This window comes from Tyto alba, unplaced genomic scaffold (genome assembly GCF_018691265.1).
Source record: "Tyto alba isolate M040663 unplaced genomic scaffold, T.alba_DEE_v4.0 Super-Scaffold_7, whole genome shotgun sequence".
Taxonomy (NCBI): domain Eukaryota; kingdom Metazoa; phylum Chordata; class Aves; order Strigiformes; family Tytonidae; genus Tyto; species Tyto alba.
Window position 1 is genome coordinate 40210143 of NW_024881328.1, and position 16414 is coordinate 40226556.

Sequence of the window (16414 nt, forward strand, 5' to 3'; positions counted from 1 at the left end):
TTCTGACTGTTTATCAGCTGTGATTTATATTTATCCGAGAAGTCACAGAACATACAATGAAAATATTTACTGCTGTGGTGATCTGCTCCAACTTTTTAACCAAAATGTTTTAACTATATTGTGTGCACACAATCTTCTTACTTCCTTTCTAGTCTTTCCCAGTCACACATCATTGCTTTAAATTTTATGCCTTTGCTTTGTTAGAGTCAAAACAACAAACATGCCTGTTTCATGACATGATGACTGATATTGCTTCTCTTTAACCACATGCAACTGCCCATTTCTAGCTTTGTTCATATCTACTTATGAATAACAACTTACACTGCCTATCTTTTGTAGAAAGTTTTGCAATAATGCTAGGGCTTTTGATCTCTCTCCAAAAACTAAACTTGATCATCAAATCTATGGGATAAGATTCATTCTGAAGCAGAGATTTTTCACACACATGGAGAATGGCCCAAATAGGCAGCTGGCGTATCCCTTGATCTATAAAAAGAAAATATTTAATTGCCATGGCACATGTATTGCTGTGACATGGTGACATCTATACACTCTGAAACTCCTATCTGACCTTGAAGCTGGAGAAAGGGACATGAATGTTCCTAGTTTCCTAGGTCTTTAGTGGGAAGAGGTCCAGGAAGCAAATGACAGCTGAGCCTTTCCTTTACCTTTTTCACACCTGCAAGATCAATGCCCACACAAGTCCCACAGTTGTTGCGCAAAAAAAAAAAAAACATCAAACCAATAAAACCAACCGGGGGCGAGGACAATAGGTGTTACAGTTCCTGGCAGTACAGCCCAAATCTTGTTCAGTGTGTCCAAATCCCATACCACAGTAGTGATTAGCCCTACTGATTTTAATGGGATTACTCAGACTGCGGGTTAAACACATACTTAAGAGCTGTGCTGGATCAGAGTTAATGGTTCCATATTGCACTCCCCATTGCATTATCCCTATACTGTTGCCTTTCATATCACAGAGCCCATTTTTAAAAGCACTCCAGTGCTAGCAGGTGATTTTTTTTTTTCACCCTATCTTGGCCAGCCAGCAGAACTGCCATTTAACTCCTCAACTTCACCTGTTGAGCAGACAGTACTGAAAGAAGAGATTCCCTGAGCTTACCCCCAAGTTGCAAGACACCAAACAGCCTTAGTATCTAACATATCAGAATAATTTCCGTTCCTCTGCAAGCCTCCATCACTGCTGTATGTTAGGACAGCTTCATGCTGCAAGATGGCACACAGTAAGCTCAAATACATACAGTGCGACGTAGTGCCGCTGGCACATACCAGCACAGGTCCGGATGGCATACAGCATGGGAAAACCTGCCAGCTGAGCCCTGCACCACACACGGTAAGCACAACCATCTGGTGTTGGCCCACACGTAGCCTACCCTGATTTACAAGTCATACATCCATTACCCAGCTCCTGTTCCATTCTGAAATTTCATTAAGAAATGAAAGCTCGGCAGGACCCCAGATAACTCCATCCAACCCCCCAGATGCCCAGTGTGGCTGGGTGAGATTCAAGAGCTTGTGTTTTTCATCTTTACAGCAACAGCATCTTGTTTTCTCAAGTCTCCCAATAACACGCTATCCTCAGTTGTCTGCCTCCGACAGTGAGATTGAAGCAGCAGACAACTCACTACAAGACTCCTCCCTGTGTTGGTGGCCTCAATGGAGGAAGCATTTCATTGCACAATTCTTCCCTCGAGCATTTCAGGCCCTGCAAATATGACCAGCCCAGAGCAGACAGAATCTATTTCCATGCTTATTAAGACCAGGCAAGCTAGTTTTGCTCGCCCACAGACCTTCACCTTCCACCTCCTTCCTTAATAAATTAAAAATCAACACTTGTATCTGAATGCACTGGGTTCATGTACTGATCAGAGAGATCATAAAAACGAGACAGCATAAAAATTGCAAAGGAGCAGAAGAAGCAGCAGGTGTAGAGGGAAGGGAAAGAACCCCCAAATCAAACACAAAGAACAAAGACGAGGAGATGGAAACCTTCTAAGAGCTATTGCAAATTCAAGTCAAGATGGGGAAATGACAAAGCTGATGTCTGCACCGCAGGGCAGAGCAGATGAGGAGGGATGGATCGCACTGGACGCGGGCTGCATTGTGGCGGGATGCTCCACTGCGTGAAGCACAAACACACCAAGAGAAAGAAGGAACTGTACACTAGCCCTTTTCCTACAGGGCTTTTTTAAGCAATGTTTAATGCAGACAAGGCTAAATTGGTGGTGGTGTAATAGAGCCAACTTGCTCCTGTATGCATGAGCAGCAGGGCACTGCACAAAGAGGCCCTAAGAAGAAAGTCAGAACATTTCCCAGCTACAAGTTGGAACCTAAAAGCCTAAACTCATACATAGACTTTGGGGAAAAAAAAAAAAAAATCTGCACAAAAGCTGTGTTTACTAAACCAATGTCTTTCAATGCTGAGTGCCTTCAGGTAGTCTCCAGCGTCCAGGTTTAGATTCTTTAAACAGAAGTGCCCTCCTTTCCAGAAACACAGACATCAACAACTGCTAACTTCAGTGCAAGCCAAACCATTCAGCACCTCTGGAAAAATACTTCTGCACTCCTAGGTCCCAGCATCTGGATACAGATACTTCAGGAAGTCAATCAGAATTAAGTGACTGCCCCAAGGCCCTGTTGTAATTCAGTGGGGAGGAAAAAATACTGGTTACTCAGGAGTCCCTGTCTCCAACTCTAAACATCCTTCAGTCACACCTTGCAAGGCAGAAGAGTCTGTAAAAAGAAATGGAGGTGCGGAGATTCATAAAAGGAGAGGCATTATAAACATCACAGCACTCTGTTTAGGCTGCAGGTCTCTGAGCTAAGTGGAAGCTTCAGCAAGTTGCAGGGATCTCTATGGCTGGGCACTGCTTATGTATGGAAGAAGGTCAATGCATATGTCTATTCCAACAAACGTGGGGATAATAATTCATATCCCCCTTCAGCACTGCTTCAATGAAACAGAGCATTATAAGGCAGTCTGCTCCCTGGCACAATGGCAGCACAAGGAAAAGAAACAAAGCAAAGTTCATACCAAAGTAAGGATGTTTAAGGAGGGACCTGATGAGGCTATTTTTCTAATCATGCTGCAGTTGAGCACAGACAAAAATATTGTGTTGGGCTGTGTAGAAAAGGGGAGAAACTGGACAGAAAAGAAGGAAAAATGAAGGAAAGTAAAGGAAAAGGAAGAGTGGGACTGCTCCATCAATCAAATGGTGAAGGAGGGCTGGGAGTCTGATGTGTGCTTGTCCGTATACAGAGTAGGTTTGAACCCTTGTGGTGGATTATGCCTTGTATAAATATCCATGACTTATGCAAATGAATGGAGTGGCCTGTGTAGCTGAGCCACCACAACTCCCTGTAATTAGCATGGAAACCTATTAGTTTTTCCACACTACTAGGAAAAGAGAGGGGTTCAGGTCTTTCCAACTACAAAGCAAATTCCTTTAAAGAACAAGCATATTTTCAGAGCTTTCTCATCTCCAGGTTGGTATCTCTGAGGAAGGATGGTGCTGTGGCCCACCTTGCTGCATGACATCTGATCTCACATCTGCATCAGAGCAACATGGGGACTGGGGCAGGGAACAGTCAGAGCTAAAAGTGGCTTCAGTTCCTTAGTTATACAGACTCACAGGGCAGAAGCTCCCTGAATTTATCTACCAGCACATTGCTGCAACAGCCAGAGGAGCAGAGACACGCATGGGTAATAAGGATGGAAGGTGATAAGGATGGAGGGTGATTGATAAGGATGGAGCGTGATAAGGATGGAAGGTGATAGGCACTGCGTGCCACACGCTTGGCAGAACAGACACCTCACCATCACAACCAGCTGCCTTACCTGCTTTCCCAGTGGTATGGGAAGGGGGATACCATCTGCATTTATCCTTTCATTTTAAGCAATATAGAGCATCCTCCTTCTTTTGACACTGCTGACTAGGGTAATTCATGCCTCAGTTACCTCTAACGTGGTAACAGTGCTCAGCACAGAAGTCACAGGAAACCTGTGTCTGCAGGTACAAGACAACACAGCCTCTCTTCTAAGGCACCTCAGATCTCTGCTCTGTGATTCATACTGATTTTTTTCCAGCCAATTCTGGACCTGTTCAAATCCTAGCTACCAAACACAGTAAGACTGAATGGAGTGTAGTTCAGAGACCCTCCTATCCTTGGCCCTTCTCACGGGAGCACTGGAGCCAAGAATGAGAGCAGAGTGTATTTGCTCTTATGTAGAGTTGTGTCACGCAGCCCTGGCTCTAAACTAGATCTAGACAGCTATGCTGGTACTGGCAAACAGTCTAGCGCTCAATTATTATGATATTACCCCAGAATATTGGCTGCAAAGAGCAGTCTGACAGAGCACTCTGCTACCACTAATATCTCTGAAAGCAATATACCTTGCAGGCATCTCCAAGATTATCATGAAATCTGGGTGGAAATTCTGGGCAGAGGTGAAGGGTAAGATGTGCTTCACTGCAAAGAGTTCAGGCAACAAATTCCCTGGCAGAATCTGATGGATTTAAGACCAGACCCAAGAGCACAGCTTCTTCCCATGAAGAAGGAAAAATACCTGTGAACGAGACATGGCTTTGGCAGCATACTGGCTGTCCCTTGGAAAGCCAGGGGGAGCAGAGCCCTGGGTCTAACAGGAGAGCAAGTTTTCTACAGCATCTTTGCTGTAGCACTAAAGAGTAGGGTTACTGAATGAGTGGATAACTAACCACACCCAAGAAGGCTTCTACAGAGAATAATGATGAGGTCAAACTGACAGGAGGGGAAAGGCTGCGAACAGAAAAGGAAGAAAGCGGGTGGGGAGGGTGTGACAGGGTGTGACAGTGCTAGTTAAAGCAAGGAGTATAATTGGGCTTCTCTGTAGACTGAGTGGGTTGAGCCCTGAGGGACAGATCATATCTCATACACAATTCCCATACCTTGCAAAAAGCTACAGTGATGGAAAGGGACTTTTGTCCCTAGTCACTCTAGAAAACAAATGATACAGGCACAAAAGACTGGAAGAGAGCATCAAACCCAGTTCACTGGCTTTCACACTGTAGGCACCCAATCCAGAGCCTCCCGTTCCACATGTGTGCCACAAAACATCCCAACTGCTCCTAGCAAACACAAAGGCTGTAATAAAAAGGTCAAAAGCCACAGATGCGATGTGCATAGTGAGTTGGACGGGGATTTTGTGCAGTTAGACTCTCAAATCATCACAGGAACTGGGCACACAGAGAGAGAAACCTCTCTTTCATTTCTCCTGACAATAATCTCTGCTGATTTGGAAATTTATCATCAGATGCCTGTGAGAAAGAAGAGATGTGTTGGTTTGGTTTTTTTTTTTTTTTTCCTCTTAGATACTAGATGCTTTAGTTGTGAATAAAATGATACATCAGATGGATGTCAGCTCCTGGTTTTCCTCACTTCTTAGTTTTTCTATGACCATCCTTTTGACTGGTGACATTTATTTGGCATGTCATTTCCCTTTGGAGTTCAGTCTGGCACAAGCTTCATTGCATTAGGTGCTACACACAATTCAAAGCAAGCAACTTGATCTTGCAGGAAGCTCTTGCCACTTGTTCATTCTTGACTGACATTTGCTAGGCAATTTCTCTACATAATCCTCAATCTGTTGAATGTATATTAGACATCCTTCAGAAGAACTGTCTTGAATTTGAGCTGTTTTAATTGACCTAATAATAGATTTAATGATATTTCTGTGGCCCTGAACACATGAGATAAGCTTACAGACTGAGATTTTCTGTGGGGTTATCTCTAAAGCTTCAAAATTCAGCATCTAAGTAGCTTATTCTATCTCTGTACCATTGATTCTGTGCTTCCTGACTTTTGTCTACCTGCAATAATCTCTTGACAGCAGAACTGGAAACAACTTCTTGTCACTACTTAATGACTGCATCTTTTAAGGCGGGCAGTGGAACTCAGCATTAAGTAGATTTTATTCCTGTTCAAAAAGAACAAAAACCCCCTTCCTGTAATGATTTTTCTAGATGTGCCCACCCCCACGCCTCCCTTTTTTTTTTGTATCAGAAAATAACATTGCTTTTCAAGCAAAAAGTTTAAACATTTTTTCCAGTTGTCAAAAGAAGAGGGTAATTGTCTAATAGCTATTCTTATTTAACTAGAGAAGCAACAGAAACTGGCTGTTAGATGCCCTGGTTAACATTCTTCTCCATCCCCTTTGGATTCTTAGATGGTCTCTGAACATCTGGATCACAAGAATATACCATAACCATTATCTTCCAGCATAAACCCTCTCTTGCAATAGAGAGTTCCTATCATCCATTTCTAAGAGAGACAGACACCTACATGCATATTTATTGAGACTTGTCCCAAAATAGAATTCATCTGTGGCAGAAAAGGGAACTAGTCCAAAGACACTGCCCAATCTTCCCCTTTCCTGCAAAGCACAACTGATAGAGCTACTTGCTGTTCCTAAGAACATTCCTTCCGATCCATTAATTCAGAAATGCAACCATCCAGAGCAAACACGCTCCAAATAAATATACATTCAAACTAATAGCTATGTAGAGTAAAAAGAATAAATATGTTACCATCCAGCTGTCTCTCCTGACATTCATCTTACCTGATTTATCAGGAACAGGAAGTACAACTGATGGAGCAGTGTGGGAGGACTGCCATTTCCACACTTGGCAACATCTGGGGTTTTCACAAAGCACAACGTGTCCTGTCTTGCCTACTCCAGCTTGTTCAAGGGAATTTGGGAGAACTTAAAATATTTATCATGCCTAAAGAGGCCTTTTGCTGACAGCAGATGGCCTTGGAATTAAAAGACCATCCTAACACATGACAAATGTCCTTCTCCATCAACAACTTGCTGAGATACTTTCAGGAAGTCACTTACTCTGGCTTCCCATCCCCATCTACAAAATGAGGTACACAAACCTTTAGTCAGCTTAGACTGCAAGCTCTCTGGGCAAGGGCTATCCTATTTGCATATCCAGAATTTGTCGCAATGTGGCCCTTTATCACACATCATACAGAAACAAAGACTTTTTAATCAGAGAATCACACACGTCACTGGGTCGAACATTTCCAGTGCACGCACGTCATCAAGTATAGAACTCTCACAACCATACGTTACACATCTGATAGCTACAAACTCGGGAAGCCAACTGTTTGTCCTCACTGCTGGCAGAGTTTGTCTCCTCCCTCCCTGTATCAGTCTCCTTGCCCCAAATATAAAAATCCAACATTGCCCATGCCAGGACTTTGTTCTTGTCAAGTTGATGACACTGATGCAGGTCATCGATGGGGGTGTCTCTCCTATGAATCAGGTGTTGCAAATCTTTCAGTGAGGGTAATTTTAGGAGGGCCTATTCCTACCCTGTGCTGGGAAACCACAGCTCTCACCAATAGTTCTTTGCAAAGCTTTGTGCTGCAACACATGGACATGATTCAGCAGACTAGATGAGCAACATGAAGCAAGAATCTCGCATACACTTTCAGGGTCTCTGCAGTGATAAGGGCAAGGAACCCCTCTAATGAGCAGGTAACAGTGCAGCTCTGTGATTGATTTCTCCCACCACAAAGGTAAGCCATCACTGAAAAGAGGGGCCCAGCCCTTTCTCTCGCTCCTCTCTCCTCCCTTGGGACTGTGCCTGTGACGCCATAGAGAACAGAATCAGGGATTTGATCCAAGTTAAAATTAACACTTTGGGAGGGAAAAAGGCTTCCGCCAACTGGATAACTCCTTGCTCTGTTTTACCACGAACAAATGTGGCCAGCGTTGGTAGCATGCTTCTTCTGATGGTGATAAGGACTCATTAAAGCAGTTTTTAGAGCACATTAAAGCACACCCATGCTCTCAGATGTAGACACGTTCTCCTGACCCAGGAAGCAAGGCTTGCAAGCAAAAATGACCTTGTGTAAACTCTTCATCCATTTAACCACCAACAACTATGCACCCACCCAAATTGCTGCTCTTTGATTTGCTAGAAAGGGCTCACATACACCATCAGGTCACAGGAGCCCAACAAGTTATCACTCCTCTGCTGAGCCTTAGTAGCAAGCTGCCTAAATAGGTGCTTTTTGCCTGTAGCACACACAAGGTAAAATCCTTCATGTTGACCAGCCTTGTGTTTGTTACCTCACCTTCATAATCCCACTTGAAGCCTATGCCCTTACCCATTTTTACTGAGTAAGATCTCCCCCAGCTGCTCTCTTGTCCCTGAATTTATCATGAAAATTTATATTGTTGTCTACAACAGCAGTATCTGAGTGCATCCTGATGAGACAGTTCTTTAAAGCTGTTTCCTAATTATAAAACTAATCTGAAAAAAACATAAACAGAAACAACCTCGGAGGAACACACACATTTTATTTATAGCATGCTGCATCCCAGGAAATCTCCACTGGAAACTACAAAGAACCAAATTTGTAAAAGTAACAAAACACATCAAATTAACACATCAGTCACTGAAATGAGAACTAAATCCCCAAAACATAAAAACAAACCAGTTACTTACAGTTTGGCTGTGGTTCTGGAGGGAATTTGAGACGGATAATGGCCAAGATTATGAAAACAACCACAGGCCAGGAAATTAAAATGAACGACCATACCTATAAAACAGCAATGAAAATATATCGGTTACGTTTGTCGTATTGATGTGCCTCAGAGCTTGTGTGGAATGTACAAGTACTGCCCTAAATGAGTTATAGGATGCATTGTAAATCACGCCTGTCTTGCTATGCATACTATTAAAACCCAAGTATTATCTATGCAGGAAGAAAAACTACGTAAGATTTCAAGAGCAAATTACAAGTCTGAAAATAACACAAGCCTTCCTGTGTTTCAGTTTGGGTGATAATTACGGGGGACAGTGTTTAGACAGCTTTGTGACACTGCTATGTAATAGTAAAAGAACGCTGAGAAGTACAAGACTTTTGGACACACTGATGGCACGATAAAAGAGCTAAGGTGCGAAAGGTTGGCTTCGCTTTCAGTGAATGCCACCTCTCCAATGATGGGCTAAGATTACTTTGATTTGATTATACCTCAAAATTAACGTGCTTGACAAGTGAATTAACAAGTATACAGTTTGGGGGGTTCCTCCCCCCAAAAAGTTTTACTGTTCTTTACAAACAGTAGTTCAGCCTCCCAGTAGAGCGGAAAGAGAGGATTTTTCACAGTAGTCGTTTACAAGATTTGGAGCTCAGGCACAGGGATGGAAGGGGTTTATGGAGTTGTGTAACCAGTCAACTGGAGAAGTCACATTTGAACACCAATCGCCAGGATCCCTTGTATGAGCTTCTGACCCCAGCAACCTAGCTCCCTGACACTTTTCCATTTCCAGACTGTAGCAGTCCATATAGACGAGATGAAGAGAGATGATGTAAAATTGGCCTAGCATGTTGGAAAAAACATGAACATCTTGTCTCTGACATGAGGGTTGACCGTTTCAGTGGATGAGAAGGAAGAAAATACAGTCTGCTAATCATCTAGCATAGTAAACCAATCTAGGTAGGAGGCCCAAAGACAGTCTTAAAACTACAAGCCTTGGAGTTTTGTAAGCTAAGAAAATTCAATTATTCAAATAATCAACTGATTCTGCACTAGCTGGCTAGCTTGCCACCGTGCTTATTAGATTAGTTTTCCATCCATCAGTAGTTCAACTCAAACTACTCTGTGCTGCAAAACTGCTGTGCTATCTTCATGCCAATTTCTGAAACTGCAAAGATGTCTGTCTTCAAAATCATCCTATTCATCGTTTTGCTATTTTTTTCAGATCAGGACATATTACCCCAAACTGTTTTTCCAAAGTAATTCCAAGCCCATAACACGGTTTTCATTTCCTGTAACACTTACTGGAACATAAAAACAAACAAACAGGCCGACCAACAAATCCTGGAGAGCAATTCAGCTAAAGATGGTTATTTTACAGCAACTCCCTCCCTATCATCCCTGATGAGATGACACAGTCATGAAAGTAGGAGCAAGATTCATGCCCCAAAACAGGCAACTGACAGACATCAAACCACAAGGCACCTCCCCACACATCCCTTCAGAGAGGGGACTCCTGTAATTTTAGCATTCAGCAACATTTTAGCTTTTACAGACAAAACTCTTCCTGACTTTTATATATACGCTGCCAACTTATAACAAGATTCATCACTGAAACTAACATACTTTTATATTTTTTTATATCACATGCTTTCCCTATTATCAGTCCCCAAACACGCTGTTTAATGTTGATGAATTCACATGCAAACAGTATTATTAATGTATCCTGCTTGTTTAGCACCATGTAGGCTAAAGTAAAATTATGGGGTAACAGCACAGAAACTGATATTAGTCAGAAGCTGCCTAAAGGAAGGGCAAGAAAAGGGTCATATTCTCAGGGCAAGAAATGAATACTGATTGTTTCTACTCAGGGAAATCTTTGTACCTCCCCATTTTGAGCTAAAATGGTGCTTATACTCCCCACTTCCTAGACAGCTCTTCCCTTAGCATCTCTGTCCTTTGACTTAATTGGATTTAACAGTAGCTGGGCACATCAGTTGCAACATAACAGCATTCCCACTGTTCCAGGCATTTCTAGCTGACAAAAACAAGACAACCACCCTGGCCAAACTGCTTGCAAGTGGAATATATTGACTTGAATGGAGCCATAACCAACCTCAATTTGGCTCTTGGGACATTAAGCACTGTGATGTAGGTTGTGTAATCCTTTGGTTACTGGATTATTTCATTGCTAGAAGTAGATTAAACTGCTCAGACCTTACTCAGTATCTCTGGATGCAGCCACATTTTCTCTCCTCCCTACCTATGTTTAAATAACCAAGCTGCCTAGAAGTGACAAATGGAAAGTGATGGAAGTGCAAGAGGCACTGATTTCTCCAGTTCCCCTTGGCACACTGGCTAAACCTTGCTCCCGAGAAGGCTGCTGCCTAAACTCAAGACCATTCCTTTCTTGGCCTGAGTAACCTGTATCGAGGCCCTCCCTCGCCATGGATGCAGAGCTTCAGCTGATTTCAACAAACACAGCCAAGCAAGCCGTAGCCCTCCCCATGCTGCACAGGCAGAAGGCAGTCTCTCCAGGGGCTCTGCAGAGAGCTCACAGAGGAAATAACGTGTAAAGCAAAAGGCAAAAGCAAATGTGTTTGCCAGCCCTGGAGAGACTAATAAACAAAGCAGGAAAGCACTCAAGTCTGCAGGGGGGAGGACGGGGCTGGCTGGTGCCAGACCCTTCGCGACATACCAGTCAGCCCTGGCGAGGACAGCCAACACCACTGCAGCGGCAGGAGCCACCTCCACTCTTTATCAGAAACTGAGAAGCTCAACAAAATGCTTCCCTCACAAAACAAGCACGCTAAAACAGAAATAAAGCTTTCTAAAAGCTTGGTCTGTAAGTGAAGTCAGATTACACAGGTTAAAAAAAAAAAATGCAAGCAGGAGGACAGAAAGATCAGGATGTGTCTGGGAGCAGAGATCTGGGTTTATCTCCTCACACCCTCACCAGTCTGAGCAAGCTCCCTAGTTTGAAGCAAGAGGGGGAAATGAAGGAGGGTTGCAGGGAGTGCCTGCCATGAAATAATCAGAAGTAGCCAGATTTTTATTTTAATGGACATTTCAATTCTACAGAATTGGTATTTCAACTCCACAGGAAACCAGAATTAAAGCAAGTGAGAGACTGTATGTGAGAAGCACAGATAGGGCTTAGGTTGGCATTTACTCTGGGTACACAAGAACTGAAGGATACCCAAGCCTTCTGCATTTAACAAGGCTGTTACAATTTCTCTTGAGAAATTCGAGGTGATTTGGATTCCTCTGTATCTCAAGAGAAAGTCTCCTGTATCCTTAGCAGCAGTGAAGGATACTCTAAGGTGCACAGCATGTCCGTAGCTCCTATGGAAGATCACAAGGGCTCAGATGAACTCATGTGAATCAGGCTCCAAAACCAAGAGGCAGGACAGGGCAGGCAAGAACAGACCTTGCAAAAGCATGCGGTGATACAAAGCCTTTCACTCCATCCTCATTTCACACCCTTCACGGCCATTTCTCTTCTGTTAGCATTTTCTGCACCTGCCAAGGCTTCCATTCAACCAAAGCAAGTTTAAAAACCATTACACATCTGGATTACTAGGAAGAGGTCAGGTTGCAATAAAAGTCCATGAACGGCAGCAGGCTTCTGCTGAAATTACAGCGCAACTGTATTGAAACTGGACTGGGATAAAACTACTGGGCAGGCTTTGCTGGGACACGCGATGCCACCCAAAGGAACATCTGCCTCCCTGATGCTGCTGCAGTACAGATTGCTCCCTGGACATTTCTGGAAATGGTTTATCTTTTAGGAAGAAAGACCAACTGGGGTGTTTGATTAGCAACACATTGGACTGCACTGGTAATCTGTCCTACCTACATTCCTCAGAGCTACTTTTTTCTTTGTCCATTCTTTACAGAAGACCCTATATAAGGGCACCCCTCATCACTCCCAATTCCCAGGCACTCCTTGGAGGCTGTATGCCAACTGTGAGGTCTTCTCATGTGGGACCAGATAAAGTTGCACAGCTTTTATCCAAGTCTGACCATGAGTTTTTGCATGGTTTTGTTTGCACGGACCACTGCCCTGAATGAACAACAGTGGCATCCATGGTACCCAACCCGGACTCCTGAGCCCTCACGCATGAGCTCCAATGCAAGACCCAATCACTCCGGCTTAAAAAGACCCACCTTCACTTCCATGCCATTCCCTTCCTTCCCTCTGCCTTCATCACCAGCCTTCAAAATATTTCTGTTTTAATGTTGTGACCTTCCTCTCCTGCAGTGCCCTCCTTGCTCCTCAGCTGCTGTGATTCCTAGGTTGCCCCTCCTCTACTACATTGTTTTTGCACTCACCGGCTGCCTCTTGACACTCAGCCAGTTCTTCCACAGCAGGATCCTCAAGTGCTGAGAGAGGGCAGCCATCCTTGGCTGACCCAACCAAAAGCAAACGGGCTATGGATTCTTCCTCCCCAGGCTTAGAAGGCAAAAGCAGAGGCTCTAACCCAAATGGGCATCCAGTGTCCAATATCCAAGCCTCTGCCTCTTCCCCACAGCATAGCTCTGCAGCAGCTACTTCATCCACTTGTGGCTGCTGTACTCCCAGTAACCGTAGCTCTTGTCCTCACAGCAATAGCTCCTAGCAAATTCAACAGGTTATTCTTCTCCAGGCAGGCGGGCGCAGCAGCCTGTCTCCACTTGTGTTAATTACAATATCCAGCCCCTCCTGGCTGCTCGTTGTTCAAGCCCTAACCGATAAAGTGGATAGCATTCCACAAAGATGCTTCTGCTTAAACAAAAGGTGATGCATGCCTCCTCCTCCTCCCCATGATGAAACTAGCTGTCTGCCCACACACCGCTTCTGCTGGAGAGGTGTCATCAACAGCGGAGTTAGGCCACTTGCCAGGCCAGTCCGACTTCCCCAAGTTCGCAGGGAACGGCTGGGAAGAAGAAAGCATCCACAGCATGCATCTTCCTGGCATTGCTGATTTGGAATTAGGTTTTTTAATACTTTTGAATGTCTCAATTAAACCTACCCATCCAGGGAAATTAAATGAGAGAGTTAAAAATATATATAAATGAAAATCTCAGGGATGGATCTAATTGCTCACCTTCCTGCATCTTCCCTTTCCTCCAGGAGGTCAGTTCTGGGGTTCTCACTGATTGAATTCAGTGTAACACATCCAATCCACTGGGAAAGGGATTGCAGGAGCAGACCCCACAAAGATTTCAAAGCAGTACTATAGGTTGAACACTGTTATTATTCAACTGATCATTGAATTCTTCAAGCTAGTAATAAGATATCAAAAAAAAAAAAACCAAACAAAAAACAACAAAACAGCTAGAGATGAAAGGAAAGAGTAAACTGCAGGTACAGAGGGAAGCAATCACAGCAGAGGGGACTGCTCATTGCACCAAGGACTATAACAAATCTGAGTTTTGAAATCTGATACAGGCTTGTTTGATGAGCTCTGGTCATCCAGCAGAGCTCTGGTGCCCCTCGGGAGAGAAGCATGTACACTCAAGTACCCCATCTGCTAACACTGAGATCATCCTCAAAGTGCCAGGGCAAGCCATGGAAGACTTCACTGCTCTCAGCATATTTCATAAAAGAGATCAAAAAAGATTCTCCTACATGGCTTTTCTTCCAGCCACAAACTTTGTGCCTCTAAAATGAAAAACATCTTGAATGAGTCCTTGCCAAACTTCACTCAGGGACAAAAGTGGAGGTGGCAGCCCTGCCATCCAGAATGATCTTGGAGCAGAGGAGCTTTGATCTAAGGGTTGCGAAGAATGCTGAGTGAGAGCAAGAGAGGGGGGAAGAGAGAGATGTGGTACTCAGCGAAGAGAAACAGCTCCACTGGATTGGTTAGGAAATACTTCAAAGGTGGGAATAGCAACAGAGATGGAGCAGTCCCAGCCCCACATACCTTCAGTCTAAATAGATTGGGCATTCCAGTGATGGGAGTGGAGCTGGAGCTAAAATGAGCCTCAGAGGCTTCTCTGGTATAGTCTTGATAGTGATGGGAAGAAACCCAAACGTCTAACCTCCCAGCTCTACATCCATAGGAGAGAGGGGGGTCTCATTTGGGTCTGTGAGTTGAGAACAAGCACTGCTCCTCATGACACTGTTCTAGTTCAGCTACATCTAAGACATCGCCGGATTCATTGCATTTGGTCCAAACACCATTTGCAGACTTGATTAATTTCCTCTCTGGGGCTGTAAAGAGAAATCCAAATATAGATAATTCTTCTCTGAGGGGGTAAGAGAGAAGAAATTTATAATTTCACCATTCACTGCTTTGCCAAGGTCTTTTAAGGCAAGTGTCTGATTGCTTCTTTTTGGTATTCAGTCAAACAACTGTTTCAAAAGAACACTGTGATTTGGATAATAATTTTCCCAAGCAAATGCACATCCTTACTTCCTTTATGAACTGAGTCAACAAACATTCCCCTTGGGAAGTACCCAAAGGATAATTTGTTCAAGCTCACCACTGTAAAACCAAAATAACTCAATGTCAGTTGGCTCCCAGAGCACCTGCACTCAACTCCCCAAAGACCATACTGTTCCAGTTTAAGAACACAAGATGAGAACTTCACTAAGCCAGTATACCTTTTTGCCTTTTTAATTCCTTTACTTAGCAATTCCTGCAGATGGCACAGGAGGCTGTGCAACTACATGGCCACTCCTGGACAAAGTGACCAGAGCAGACAGATGTCCCAGTGACAATGCAAATGTACATACAGGCAGAGGAAGAGAGGAGGGAAAGGCCAAATTCTTCCTTCTCCCAATGAATCCTCAGTTGGTTTATTCCTCTGGTTGAAGAATTAGGGTGCTTCTGGGCTGAAGGGCAAATTGTTGGTTCAGATCACAGCGAAGAAAAGCAGAATCTGCTTCTGTGACCATGAAGGTGAGGAAACCCTCAGGGGAGCTCTGAACTGTGATTTCATTCAATGCAGGTCTTTAGAGACATGACTCCTCACATGTACTGCAGTGGTGGTTGTAGCTCATGAAAATGCCAAGCAGGGCCTGTAGCCTCCAGGGCAAAAAGCTCTCCCCATGCACCAAGAACTCACAAACTGAGGCCTTTCCTTGGGACCTTCTTTCAAGTAGAGGAGTTTTTACTTCAGTAAAAACAAATGCACTCATGCTTTCCAGGTGTGCCAAGTTACCTCTATGAGAAATGAAAGCTTAGGGAAGTGATGCAAGACAGAATTGGTAAGAGAAGAGGATAAAGGCCGTGAGCAAACCATCTTCAAAAGTGCTGGACATGTGCTTCCAAGAGGACATGCCCTTCTGGGTCCTGCTGTATCAGGGCCAGTCACTGCGTGCACCACAGGCACTGTGCAATGCAAGGAATGGATCCGTCAATAGAGAAAACTGTCCTGTGGAACAGCTGCTGCACAGGGCCACACCAGGGCTGCAGGGGGCTCTTTCCAGATCTAATGCACTGGGAGACTGGGAAGAAATGGCCTGCCTTGTAGTTAATGTTTCACCAGTTGCTTGGTCAAAACAACAGGTCCACCTACCAGAAAGTTAAGAGCATCATAAAACGCAAGCAGCTGTCTACTCATTAACACTCTTGGCTTGGGTTTTAAACACAGGGGTAGCCGGCACAAATCTGTCAGGGCTGAATATTTACCCCCTTGAAGTCCATGCAAGACGAGAGGAGAAACCTATTCTGTTGACCACCAGGAAAAAAAAAACAAAACAAAGCACTAACCTTGCAGCGACTACGCATGCTACAACTAACCCACAGCAGAGACTTCCAGAGGCATACAGGCAAAGAGTGGTTAGGTGCCCTCAGGGGCCCGGAGGAGAGATCACACCAGCAGTGAGTGAAGCAGCAAAACCAGATTAACTACCATGCCAGAGAA

At 44.1% G+C, this 16414-nt stretch overlaps 1 protein-coding gene across 2 annotated transcripts in view; it reads right to left on the bottom strand.

Annotated features, from left to right (window-relative positions):
- ABCA12 (ATP binding cassette subfamily A member 12) overlaps nucleotides 1-13304 on the bottom strand; it is an 86911-nt gene extending 73607 nt beyond the window's left edge. The window contains exons 1-2 of one of the 2 annotated variants that reach the window (XM_033010732.2): nucleotides 12893-13304; nucleotides 8523-8616 (exon numbers count right to left, since the gene is read on the bottom strand). In XM_033010732.2, the coding sequence (XP_032866623.2) occupies nucleotides 8523-8616; nucleotides 12893-12961 (163 nt within the window). In that variant the 5' untranslated portion in view covers nucleotides 12962-13304. The remainder of the gene's footprint in view (nucleotides 1-8522; nucleotides 8617-12892) is intronic. The other variant, XM_033010734.2, reaches the window with a different exon arrangement.
- Nucleotides 13305-16414: the final 3110 nt, after the last annotated feature.